General features: G+C 45.7%; 1 protein-coding gene across 7 annotated transcripts in view; it reads right to left on the bottom strand.

Moving 5' to 3' along the window:
• Positions 1 to 13,859, bottom strand: part of CTNNA2 (catenin alpha 2) — a 510,292-nt gene that overhangs the window by 434,516 nt on the left and 61,917 nt on the right. For all 7 annotated transcript variants that reach the window (XM_044429090.1, XM_044429093.1, XM_044429092.1 and 4 more), the window contains exon 3: positions 2,277 to 2,443. In XM_044429090.1, the coding sequence (XP_044285025.1) occupies positions 2,277 to 2,443 (167 nt within the window). The remainder of the gene's footprint in view (positions 1 to 2,276; positions 2,444 to 13,859) is intronic.

Genomic DNA, 13,859 nt, shown 5'->3' with positions numbered 1-13,859 from the left:
CCATTTGACCAGGAACGTCCCTGGGCCATTAAGGCAGGGTGTGCCTTGTTCCCTGCAAGAAAGGAGTTGGCATTTTCCATTGCACACCTTAGCTCTAGAGGACTGGCCACATGGGTCTCCTTCCGAGCTAGAGGCTTCCTTAAGAACAGAAGAAGAGCCCTGCTGGATCAGAGGAAAGGTCCATCCAGTCCAACGCTCCACAAACGTGGTGGCAACCAGCTGCCCACGGGATCCCCCCAGCAGGACGGGTGCAAGCAAGGCCTCCTCCTGGCCAGCTCTTCAGCAGCAGGTGCGTGCAGGCAGGCCGCCTCTGCTGAAGGATGCAGCACGTGGCCTGCAAGGCTAGTAGCCTTGATCGCCTCCTCCCTCATGCCTGGAACGATTGCCCCATATTCCAGCCATTTCCAGGAAATCAGGGGTGAGATCAGATCAAGAAAACAAGCCATCTTTCAGAACATTATTGTTGTAAGCCGCCCCGAGGCTTCGGCGAATGGGGCGGCATAAAAATGTTTTAATACATAAAAATAAATAAACATTTGCTCAGGCCAGAGGCTTTCCCCCTGCCTCTTGATTAGCAACAGCCAGCTATGAAGAAAGGAATGGGAAGATCAATCATTACACTGGTTAGCTCCAATTACAAAACATTTTGTTACATGCCTCTGCAGGCATGAAGACCGACAGCGGCAAACCAAATACAAACCCACACTGAACAATATGCTGCTCTGTAATTCCTCCGTGGCTTTCATATCCCCCTTCCTCCATTCTGATGATTCATTAAGCGCTCGCGGTTTCCATCTCTAATCAGCACCCTGACAGCCAAAGTGTCTTGGTTTCATACCATGGACAACCGACTGTCTGTGCTTTCCGTCTACCACAAGAGGGCGATACGCTACAGCTTCCACAAGTCCGGGAATTGCCTAAAGAGCACGGACTTCTATTTTCATTGACTAGTTCTGAGTCATGTTTGGCTTTTAAAGGAACATAACCGCAAGGGCTGCACTGGATCAAACCAAAGGCTCAGTCTCGTCCTGCATACTGTTTTCCACAGTGGTCAACCAGTGCTGTTTGCCAGAAGGACTGAAGGACACCCGCCCTTTCTTGTTGCTTCTGTTCCTGGAGGTTGCGCATGGCCAACTTGCATGACATTGCCAGAGATGTGGCCATTCATAAGAGTAACACAGACAAAATGTGCCCTGGGCATGGAAAGTGCACATACAAAACTCCACTGGAAGGTGGAAGCTTCAAACCAGCATGGAGTTTAAGACCATCAACAACAGATTCGTACTAAGTTGTGTGGGATGGAAGAGCTGAATGTATCCAAAGGCATTTAATCTTGTCCCAGGCTTTTGATCCCTATTCCTATTGGTGATGTACTTCCCTATTTGAACAAATCAATGCCCACTTTCCGACACATCATCTCAGAGATGTTGAACCCAGATCCAAGGCATGGATTCTGCAGTGGTAGGCCATTATTTACTTATTTTTCCTCCAAAGCCAGATAGAAACATAGAAACAGAGCGAGTCAGAAGGGGTCTCCTGGAACATCTAGTCTGACCTCCGGTTCCAGCCAGCTCCACTCACGACATGCCTACCATGTGCATGTCCAGCCTCTCCTTAAACACCCTCATCGAAGGGGCCTCAAGATGGCAACTCTTCAGCCCTGAGGAAGTAAAATTGGTGGACCATGTGGCTTCCAGGACCAGAAGTGCTCCTCAACCTATTATTTTCACTGTTTGACATTAACTTCCTTGTCTATATGCAGCTACAGAATTAACACCAGCCTAGTGAAAATGTTCCATACCTGAGAGAATGGCTCCCACAGTATCTGTAGTCCTCTTTCAAATGCCTTCTATGGGGGGGGGGCATCTTTTGGGAATAGCAAGAAAGGATCTTCTCAGTGGTGGCCTCCAATTATACAACACTGTACCAAGTAAGGTTCACTCGGCACCAACATCGTCAAATTTCTGCTGCCAGGTTAAAATGCTCCTCTACATTTAACGGCTTATTATAAAGCTGTTAAATAGTTAATGGATTGGATTCTAGGGTTTTTATTAGTGGTTGTAAAAACTGTTTCATATTTTGCATGCAAATAGAGTTACATTACCATTTTATGTTTTGTTTTAAGGGTTTTAAACTTATCAAACTGCACAGAAAGTTTTGCCTTTGGAAACCAAATAAATTAATAAGTAGAAAATGCATCCATGCACTAGTGATCCTCTGTCACCTCACACACACACACACACACACCAGAGCGTAACAGATTTAAGTGGTCTTACAATTTTCAGGTGAGACAAAAGCCTCATGACGTCTGCCATGTCGGCCAGGATGAGCAAGCGAGTGACGGCGGAAAGCAGTGCCCGGGCTGCCCGTACCATCGTGCCACGCTTCACGGAGGAACACGGGTCGTCTGCAAATTCAGATGACGCAATTCGCATGGTTTCACCTGGAGGAGGATTAGAGATAAGCAAATGCCAACAGCTGGTTAGGAAAGCCTTTGAAGTCAGATACAGAAGAACTTGGCTGATTGATACCATATCGGTAATGCATTCTATTTCATTGCATCGTTCTGTTAGGGAGAGCTGCAAGATCACTGTTGCTCGAGAGTGAAAATCATACACATGTTTGGGGTTGCTCGTCACTATCAAACAACCACAAACTTGAAGAACAAAGTTGCTTAGAATTTATATGACCTGATTATTTGAGCTGTCAATTTAAGTGAAATTAAGAGCAGGCTTCATCATATTGTCTCAATGTACACAAAGAAGCTGTGTTTTTCCCCTACAAGTCCATATTCTTGTAGTTTCCATACATTTTAAAGCTGCATTTAATAAAATTTGGCACAAAAGGAAATATAAAAAGCCCTTAGAATAGACAGGAGTCCTTGGAACTCAGAACTGCAACCAAGAAAGGCATCCTTCTCTTGGTTCTCCATTTTAAAGACAAATTTTGGCTATTTTTCCAATCCAGGGTGCAATTTGAGTCAATCCATAGGGGTACCATGTTGTTACTTCCATCATTCCATCCTGGAGCTGGACTTTAAAAGAAGGGAAGTGAATCCTTTGGATTTCCAACAAAAACCAGGATTCTTATCACAACTTTATAAAATCATTGTTCTTTTATAGCAACTCAACATTTCTTTTGGGGGATAGGAAAGTAAAGATGTTGATTAAATATTGAGCATTATAAAATATTAATGAATGTTAATTTGCAATTAAGCAGGGGGAAAGAGTTTGAATTAAATAGAATTCGAATAATTATACATCTACTCACGTACACTGTCTTTGATGCTAAAGAAAAGTTGAGGGAATTCCAATAACCGGAGCGGATAGTCCAGGTCTGTCCTAACATTTGGCACTAATTGTGTCTAAACGTCAAGAGGTTTGAAAGGCAAGTTTTATCCAAGAAGCAATACAGAATTTCTAAACTTCTAACATGCTTCTTGAAACATAGGGTCATTTCCCTCATTTCAGCTCCCATAATGCTTTGCCACCATTCCATGCCAAATGGAATGGCTGCCATAACAGTTACATGCACTCTTACAGCCTTCTTTGTACTAAGATGCTCATGTTCACAGAGAATAGTAGAGTTGGAAAGGGCCAGAAGGTCATCAAGTCCAGCCCTCTGCTCTTGAAGGACACTAAGTTACACCAACCCACTTGGATAACTGTCCAGACACTTTTCGGATGTCCCCAGGGTGGGAGAAACCACCACTTCCCCAGGTAACAGGTTCAATTGTATGCTGCTCTGATTGGAAGTTCTTCATGATGTCCAGTGGGAATCTGGCTTCCTGTAGCTTGAGCATGTTATTCTGTACCCTGTGTACTCTGGGATGATCAAGAAGAGATCTTGCCCTTCCTCTTTGTGACAGCCTTTGAGCTACTTATCTGGCCAGGGCGACTTCTCTTCTTTTCTTTTATAACTTTTCTTTTATAACTTCTTTTATATTGTTTATATTTTTATTTATTTTATATTATTAATTTTAATTTTATATTGTTATTTTTGTATTGTTTTGTATTGTATTGTATTGTGTTGTAAGCTGCCCCGAGGCTTCGGCAAGGGGCGGCATAGAAATGTTCTAATAATAATAATAATAATAATAATAATAATAATAATACTTGTAGGGTGCCATCATATCTTCTCTTCTTGAGGTTGAACAAACCCAGTTCTCTCAGTCTTTCCTCACAGGGCTTTGTCTCCAGTCCCTGGACCATCCGTGTTGCCCTCCTCTGTACTCTTTCTAGCTTGCCTGCATCGTTTTAAAACCTAGATGCCCAAAACTAGACACAGTATTCCAGGTGAGGTCTGATGAGTGCTGAGTATAGTGGAACTAGTGCATGTATTTTGGAAGTGGTGCTTCTGTTGAAGCAGCCCAAAATAGCATTTGTCCTTTTTTGCAGCCGCATCACATTGCTGGCTCATAGTTAGCTTGTGATCTGCAACAATCCCAAGATCCTTCCCATTTGCAGTATGGATGAGCCAAGTGTTCCCAAGCTTGTAGCAGTGTATTTGCTTTCCTGTTCTTTAGTGATGGCTTGTCATTTGTCCCTACTGAATTTCATTCTGATGTTCTCTGCCCGGTGTTCTAACCTACTAAGATCACCCTGTGTCTTATCTCTGTCTTACAGGATATTTGCCATTCCACCCAGCTTTGTGTCATCTGCAAATTTAATTATCCTTCCTTGTACTTCCTCATCTAAATCATTAATAAAAATGTTGAAGAGTACAAGTCCCAGGGCAGAACTCTGTGGCATCTCATCTGTCACCCATCCCCAATTTGAGAACGTGCCATTGATGGGCATTCTGAGTCCAGTTTTGCAGCTGATTCTGGATCCAGCTCATGGTTGCTCTGTCTGGCCTGCTGTTTGCTAGTTTGGTCATCAGAATGCTGTGGGGCATTTTGTCGAAGGCTTTGCTAACGACTAGACATTAACACCACCTCAGGGAGTACCAGAGAAGCCACTGTACAAACCTACCTTCTTTCATGTCTATTGCAATGTCACAGCAGTAGTGACCAAACTTGGTGATGCTACAGAAAAGCAACTGAGCTACTTTCAAAAAAGGTCCAAAGATCGTTTGCAGTGTTGTAAACCTCGGGTTTTCCCCTGTAGATACCTTCCTTCATTCAGGGACCTTTTGGGGTATATAAGCATCTGCATGCACAACCAAACATCAGAAATAGAGGGAATGTTACAGGAAGATGCTCACAGGGGCACCTGACCAGCACGGGGTGACAAAAAATGAGACCCTAAAAGTGACGCCATTTCTGATGTCATGTGACTCTAACTTATGGCAACCATATGGCTGAGGGCCCTCCTCCAAGTTCAAGGCTGTGGCTTCCTTATGAAATTGAGCAAACATATAGTTGGTCCTCATCTCCTTTCACCCTCCCTAGCATGTCTTCAGTTAATCTCACATTCTGATGATGGGCCTGAAGTACAACAGCTTCCGTTTGTCATTTTTGCTTCCAGGGAAAGTTCTGGCTCAAATTGTACTGTGTTCAGTTCTGGAGTATTGTGCTCCATTCTGGGCTCCACTTTACAGGAAGGATGTAGCCAGGTTAGAGTCAGTGCAGCATAGGGCCACAAGGGTGGTGGCTGGATTGCAGGGGATGCCATATGGGGCGAGACTGAGGGAACTGGGTCTCTTCAGCCTGGAGAAGAGGAGACGCAGAGGGGGTCTGTTGGTGACATGCAGGTATGTGAGGGGGTGTCACGCGGAGGAGGGTAGAGACCTCCCCTGCAAAGGAGGGCAGGATGCGTTCCAATGGAGCAAAACTCAGGGAACCAAGGATCAATTTAGATCCCAGGAGGTACTTCCTGACAGTTAGGACCCCAGGGCATGGAATGGGCTTCCATGGGAGGTGGTTGAGGCCCATCGGTGCGGGTGTTCAAGGATAGGCTGGACATGCAGATGGTGGGCATGTCATGAGAGGAGCCGGCTGGAGCTGAGGATCAGACTGGATGGCCTAGGAGACCCCTTCTGACTCGCGCTGTTTCTGTGTTTCTGAAATTTGCCCTGGGAGTCAGCTTTGAAGTCAAAAGTCTTCTCTTCTCAAGGCTGACCATGCCCAGTTCTCTCAGTCTCTCTGGTCCAAAGCCATTCAGGGCTTTAAATATTAACATCAGCACCCTGAACTGGGCCCAGAATTCAACAGGCAGCCAGTGCAACTGGAAGAGGAGTGAAATGACACGCTCTTGTGGGCCAGTCCTTGTCATCACCTGCCTCACGCTGTTCTGAACCCGCTGGAGTTTCTGGGCTGTTTTCAGAAGCAGCCTCCTGGGGGCGTGCGTTGAAGCAATCTAGGCAAGATGCTACCAGAGCATGGATCACATGGACTCCACTTTGAGCATCCCTCCTTGGATGACCCTGCTGGGAGGCTGGGCTAGTGCAAGAGTCTGGTCTCCCTGCAGCATTGCTCTAAACTTCACTGACACTCGCAAACCTGCTCACAAGCTCACGAAGCGCATCCATGCGTGGGAAGTTATGCTGCCAAACAACTACAAGTAGTCACTGGACTGAGGAGAGCATTGCCGTTGGTGATACAGCATTTATTCCTCCAAGACAAATCCTTGATTGCTTGCATCATAAAACACAAGCAAATATAGGGAGTGCCCAAAGTCTCCATAAATATTAGAGAAATTGCTAGATGCAAGTACATCCGGTTCCTAAGCATGACTTACTAATGTATTCTGGGAGCATATAAACTAAAAGCAAATTATGAAGTGCAGAACTTCATTCCTATTGAAGATCTGACATCCTAACTAAAATATATAATATTGATTTTTGCACTTTTGGAAGCGTTGAGATTGGCACCAATCACTCCTGAATGAATCAAAATTTAATTTAGCTGAACTAATGCATAGCTAAACTAATTTAAGTCACTGGGGGCTGCAAAGGAATGCTGGCGGATGCGCAATTTGCATCTTGCATTCTCGGGGCCAGTGTTGCACCAGACAGCTGAGGTCAGGCCTGATCCAGTGAGAGCATCCATAGCCCTACGAAAGGGTGTTGGAGATCTCCCCACCAGCCACAAATCACACAGGGTGACCTTAGATCAGTCCTTCTCCCAGGTTTCCCATCTCAGAAGCTTGTTCGGAGGATAATATGGAGTAACAACCTCCGTCTCTCCATGAGTTCATTGGATAAAGGACTAGATACAAATGTAAAATAAGCTCAGCAGAACGGAACCAGAAGGTCGAAGTTGGTCTGGTCCAGCAATATCTGTTTCTTCCAGCCCTCACTTCGGTCCAAGCAGGCCTCCAGGATGAGTGAAATCTTCTGCTTTCATGTTGCGCAGAAAGTGCATGGACTTACTAGTTGGTTGTCTACTGGGAAGGTCACTTCCTTCTGATCTGAGTGCCTAGCTGAGCAGCACATTTTAATTCAGCACATCAACATATTAAGGGTCCCATCCTACCAATACTGCCCATAAATCCCTGAATTCTGAGGATTATGAGAAACCTGGGCAGGATGGAAGGAGCGGTAGAGGTGAGATTGACCTCACCATCTTCTCACCCTACATCTGCTAGGTGGGCTGGAGTGTTTTGAGGAGGCAACGTGGGCTTCAGGAGAACTCTTCTGCTTGCTCTCCAGTCTGCTCTCCTCTCCCACCACAGTGCTCCTTTTAACCTTTATCTGAGGTCACTTTCCCAACCTCGGAGAGCAACCAGCTGTGAGGAAGCAAAGAAGGGCAGTTGGGCAGCCTTCTCTCAAGGATGCTTTCAACTTGGAGTCCTGCACAGAGCAGCTGGTTTGAGTCAATGGCCTTATTGACTTCTTTCAACTCTACTATTCTGTGATTCTAAGGCCAGAGACCCAATTCCTGGATCCAGGTTTGGAACTGGGGAATGAAATGGCCTATGTTCCCTCGGGTGTCATTTAGAATCCACATAATTGCTTCCCAAAGGAACAAATGACAAAATAGGGGAGGGAAAACACCCAACCATCGTTTGTTGTAGATTTCTTTCTTTGTTACAGAACGAGGTATACATATCCAGGAGACCTAGAGCATTCTGGAAAAGCTAGGGTAATCTGGAGGAGGGGGGACAGGCTTTACATCTCAGCAATTTTCCCTTCTGAGATAAACAGAAATAAACCTACTTAACAAAAAGTAGGGCAAGTCTAAGCACGAGTGGAGGATATATATCTCCAAAAGTGTGCTTCCCTCAGCCATCTTTCCATATCTCTTCCTGACACCCTGTCTACTGTGTTAGAAAAGGCTGCAGAAATCTAGCTGGGAAACTATACATGTTGGGGGAAAGATTGCTCTGCTCACATGCAGACAATGACTGGAAAATCCATTTGACTACAAATGAATATTTAAAGGCACAGCTAATAAGGCAGTCTATTATCTCATTACTATCTATCTTCATTTCATTGTTTCCTCTGCTCGCTTTTGCAACCATTGGTGCAAGGCAGTTCAATGTAATTCCAGATTTAATGTACGTGAAGCTGAATGACAATCCTTTGCATGGACCATATAATGACTTTCTGACAAAAGGAGGTGCGGAGAAAGAGATTTGACATCACTTCTCACAGATCCAAAACCAACGTTCTCCTCACTGGGGAACTTGAATGCATAGTGACTCCCAGGCAAAAGAACCGTAGCCCAGGGTGGGTGAACCCTAGCCCAGCCCAGCCCACCCTCTGGACTGCCTCACATGCAAATACTGATGAAAAAGGCACCTTGACGCCTTTAAATGAGTATGCCTCTGATCTGTGCAGTGTCTATGCTGTCGAAGTTCCGAGTGGGCTCTCTTACATCCAAGGTGTGGAGACAGGGCAGCAAGAATCCTACTTGCTGAGCACATGTAGACCCCAAATACTGGAGGGCTCCAGGAACACGGGTTTATACCCAACTGGAATCTGGCTGAGTCCAGTATTCCATGTCCTGCACTCTGAGATGATCAAGAACCTCCTCTGTGTGGCGGCCTTTCAAGAACCTGTAGAACACTGTCCTATCTCCATAAATATGCTCAGTTCTTTCCATCTTTGCTTTGTCTCCAGCAAACTTTGTCTCCAGCAATCTTTGCTTCGTCTCCAGCAAGCATCATCTCAGTCACTAGCCCTGGGAAAGAATGAGCCCCCCCAGCCAATCTTGGATCCATGCGGGACGGCTCTACCTCCTTCACATCAATTTGCATTTCTCTATCACACTCTCTTCCCTTCCGGCAAAGGGCATGCAAGCATGCGGCCAGAATAGTTTGCTCCTCTGATCGACTGTGTTCTGGATGAAGGTGCACTGAAGTCCTCCTGCCTTCCAATCAGAATGGCTTCCATGCCATCCCGCGGGGCACTGGGGAGAAGGCAGACTTGGGCCACGCTTCTCAGGTAGCTCCAAGGTAGATCACACAGTGTATGCAGTGAAGCTCAAGGTGCGCCACTACTTTAAATAACAGTGATTAGCGATTCTTCTGACAATAATTCACACTCCCACTCCAACTTTCTAAATTCTATGCAGCCTCATTAACTTACTTTAAATAGCTTCCCTCCATTTACCCCATGCGACTTGTTAGAGCTACAAAGTTGTCGGAAGCGGGCAAGAGCCTCTTCTTTTCACAATGGCTGCTATCCCTACCATTGTGTATTAAAAGGCTGGTAATGACTGAGCTGGATCACAAAAACCACATCAATGTCAGTTAAAGATTATATAGCATATTGGATTTCCCCAAGGCCATTAAACATTTTTAGATCCAATCGCCCACAGCTTCACATAATGCACAGGCCATTAAATGTATGGATTTTAATTATCTTAACTACAGACTTTCCCTGGGGGAGAAGAATGTAGAACTTGATGATCTTTCAGACCACAAAACTATCAACCTGATGTAGAGCACCTTGGAAATCTCTCCTTGCAGTAATAATACCATTTCTTTCTTAGGTCTCAGCCATTACATCAGCACTACCCTTCTTTATGACTGTGTAACATTGCTATTATCTGCCATGCTCCAATTTAAAAGATACTAGTATGTACAAGTTTGTTTGTTTCCAAACCTGCTTATTCAAGACAATGACTAGCACTGTAGGTCACTTTTCTTTAGCCGATAGCATCAACCTGAAACACTTGGCCTAGTTCATATATTCCTTCGCTCCCCTTTTTCTTCCCCATCTCCCATTTTCCACTCTCTTTGTCCTGCCTTTCTCCTCTTAAAAAAGCATAGGGCCTCCATCAATCCATCAGCCCATTGCAAGAGATCTGGGATATTGCTCAAGTACACATATCTGTATCCTAAGACACACTCATTATTCCATTTGGAGGATTGGATCTTCACAAACACAGCTCTGGGTAAGACCTGAAGCCACCATAAAGAATTTCATTCCCCCTTGAAATGCTAAATTGACATTGATTCACGAGTGAGCTGGTTGGTTTGAAAGGATGCAATCCATTGCCTCGGAACTCAAAGGTGCATGTGATTCCAATGCATAGAACATGGAAAAATGGCAGCTCTCCCTGCTCTTCCTCTGGGAGGCGTGGAGGAAGCGGGAAGGAGGCTGGGCACCATTTGGCATAAGTTGACTGGCAACCCCAGGGAGGAGACAGCGTGGCTCTGCCCACACCAGGTGTAGGAGGGGTAGAGGAGGGCTCGGCACGGGGAGGCCAACTCCATGGCGGAGGCCGAGCTGAGCCTCCACACAATCCAACGGTTCCTCGGGCAGTGCTGATGAAGCCCTTAAATGCCTGTGGTCTGGAATATCTGTCTTGCTAAAAGCAAGCTAGTAGAGGCTTTAATTGCTGACTTTTGCTGGGAAATCAATCAGCGTGTGGCATTTGCTAGGTAACAGCTGGGAAGAGATGGTTTAGCCAGGCTAACTGGAGAAGGAGGGCTGAAAGCACTGGCTTCCATGGCTACTGCAGGTGTCAGGAATGAGAAAGAGATGCAGCTAAAAGGGAGCTAGTAATTTGAAGTAGCTGAGGAGTCGTGCCGTCATATTTCCCTTGTCCCCCATGCAATAGCAGTACAACCCAAAGAAAATAAGAAGCCAAAGCTTTTCCCCAACGCTCTGCATCCCTAGTAGGAAAAGATCCTCTGGCTTATTTGCTGTGTGCCAGGCCACTGTCAATGGGATCAAAGCAAGGCTAGGAAAAGTGGAGGAGTCCTCTTGAGGAGATACCTAGAGAAATGGCAGGGGAGAACCTATCTGGGAAGCAAATTTGCTGTCCTGGGGTTTTCCTCCAACTCCTTCCAAGCAGACCAGGACAAAGGCCTTCTAACTAAAAGGCTTTAGCATTTTAAAACTCACTAGCTAGGCTGGGTTCGATTCTCAGCAACAAGATAGTTTATCGTTGGTTGCACCAGCCTTGACCTTCCAGCAATGAAATCTAAGCCTTCCTCTTTGTCTGAGACAACATCTTTACCCAGAACTCATGAGGGCTCTTGTACAGGAAGAGTGGGCCCAATTAGCTACATCATTTGCAGCCTGGTAGTAAAAGAAAAAAAGGGGGAAAGATGATTTTACCTTTCCTCTCAGGTTAAGCAATTTAAAAACAGAGCGGTACAGCTGCTTCCAGCGATCTGCATCCCTCACAGGCCTGTCAAACAAGAACTACTGATGTTGCCGCTGCACAAAGAGTGTTTAAATCCTTATTTATGCCATGCCACATCCTCATGGGGCAAAGGGAAACATTCCTGCAGGAAATGAGAGCCACTCCAAAGCCATCCTGTCAATTTCCGCCTCAGGTGGGGTGTGAAAACAGGTCTCCTCGTTCCCAGGCGAACCCTCTAATTGTACCCGCTCCCATCCCGCCACTGAACTGCTCCTGTGCACACACAAATGCACATTTTAGACGCAAGAAAATTGGCCACACCACACGACAGGGCCTAGTCTTCAATGCATCAGGCTGAGCTGCGACTGAGTTAATATTCTTCTTGCTTCTGTCTCAGAGGAGACCCGCAACACCTTTAGACAAGGAGCGCCATTCATTTTAATCAGCTCTGCTTTCCCCAGACCTGTGTGACTAAAACCTTGCATACCTTAAGCAAATGGAGGCACCGTGCGACCGGAACGCCTCTTCCCTCTCCCTCCTCAAGTCCTCCTGTTCCCAGAAATAGCAATTCAATCACCCGGATGAAAATCTTAAGGCATTAGCAACTGATCTTCAAATTAGTATCATCATTATCATTTCCTGCCTTTAAATTGCAAGAATGGATGGCTGCTTCCAGGAATGAAATGAAAACAGATAGCATTAGAAGGCATGCCCCCACAAAAGCAGGGAATAACAAAAGCAGTGGATAAACAGGCATCACACTACGAATGTTGTGGACAGCCAATTCTAGAACTGGAAAATGTGCAGAAAGTGGCCAACACAACGATCAAGTTTTATTTATTTATCTATTTATTAAAAGTTCTTATAGACCGTCTCATTACTAGCATCTCAGGCTGGTTTACGATATGCAAAGTTAAAAATGGCACAGCATCCAGCAATCCACAATAACATCACAATTAAAACCAATTAAATATTAAAGTACCAGGAGAATAAAAAGGTTCTCGCCAGGCACTGAAGAGGAAGAGAAAGTTGCAGGGCCAACTTCCCTGTGAGGAAATGTTACAAACATTGGGGTTCGTTAGCTTACAAGGAGGGCATGCCGAAATTGGACAAAATGATGCCTGCAGAAAGGGAGAAGTCCCTGCAGCATTCTCTGTCATAAGATGGAGTGCTGCTCACCAACACTAAAGGATCAAAAGCGGATCATTTATTGCGGGTGGAGTTTTATGGCTTCTGACACTGGATGGAGGGCCACAGAATAGGACAGAGTTCTAGAGTTGGCTCTGGCAAACCCCCTGAGGTTGGAGCTGGAACTCTGACCTGGGGGCCTTCCCTCCATCCCCAGAGCCGTCTCTTCTTTCTGTGCAAGCTGGCTTCCAAGATAGAAGACTATTGTTAGATCCACACAGGAGGGATCCTTTCAGGGAATGGGGAGAGAAAAGCAAGGTACCATTTTCCTCCGGAGAACCCAGAGGTCCCTCAGCATCTCTTCCTCACAAGGAGAAGGAGATGGCCATGAATGTTTCAGAAGACAAGAGGAGCAGGGAAATGCACTCCTACCTCCCACTGGATATCCAAAATCCTCCTACTCTGGAGGGTTCTGGGCAGCCACATGGGAAGCTTTATCTTCTCACCTATGGGCACATGGTTGGGCTTCTCTTGCTGATGTGGAAGAAACTTGATGGTCGCACAACTGGGGTTCTGCAAGGACCCGAAGACTTCCCCTCAGCTCAGCTCTCTTTGGAAGACCAGGCCAAGCACAAGAGGAAGCCTATGAATGCTTGGAGGGATGGATTCCAACAGGGCTTGTCCCACCCCTATGAACCAGTGGCTGGGAATGAGAAACAACAAGCAACGCCAACAAATGGGTCAACAGGAAAGTTGTCCCAGATGTGTTACACGTGTACCTTGAGGTGGGGGCACATTTCACAATGGGGGAATAGGTTTCTCTCATCCCTCGTTTGGAACGAGAAGGGTGTTAGCAGTTCCAGATAGTTCATGGAAAACAGAAGACAAGGAAGTCCAGGTGGCACTGGCCAGTGTGGAGTCGTCCAAGCAATAAAAATAGAAAGATTTCAGAGGAGAAGGAACAGATGAAAGCACTGGCATTAAGTCAATAGGAGACAGACATGGCAAGAAGGACAGGGCCCGTTGAATGGCAGAAGGAAGTGACCGTACCAGTCATACTCTTGCTTCCCAGATTCCCACGGGATTTTCAAATGGTTCTTTTCAGATGTTCTATTACCAAGTAATTGTATCAGAGCCCACCACAAAGAAATAATAACTTGCAAAACAAAAACAAAACAAGCAGAAACTTTGGAATACACAATCTTCTCCGAATGTCATCTTGTCTGAAAGCTACATCCATCCTTCT

This window comes from Varanus komodoensis, unplaced genomic scaffold (genome assembly GCF_004798865.1).
Source record: "Varanus komodoensis strain SLA01 unplaced genomic scaffold, ASM479886v1 scaffold2, whole genome shotgun sequence".
NCBI classification, from domain to species: domain Eukaryota; kingdom Metazoa; phylum Chordata; class Lepidosauria; order Squamata; family Varanidae; genus Varanus; species Varanus komodoensis.
Note: the sequence above shows the minus strand (reverse complement) of the source record. Positions and strands in the feature narration are given on the sequence as shown.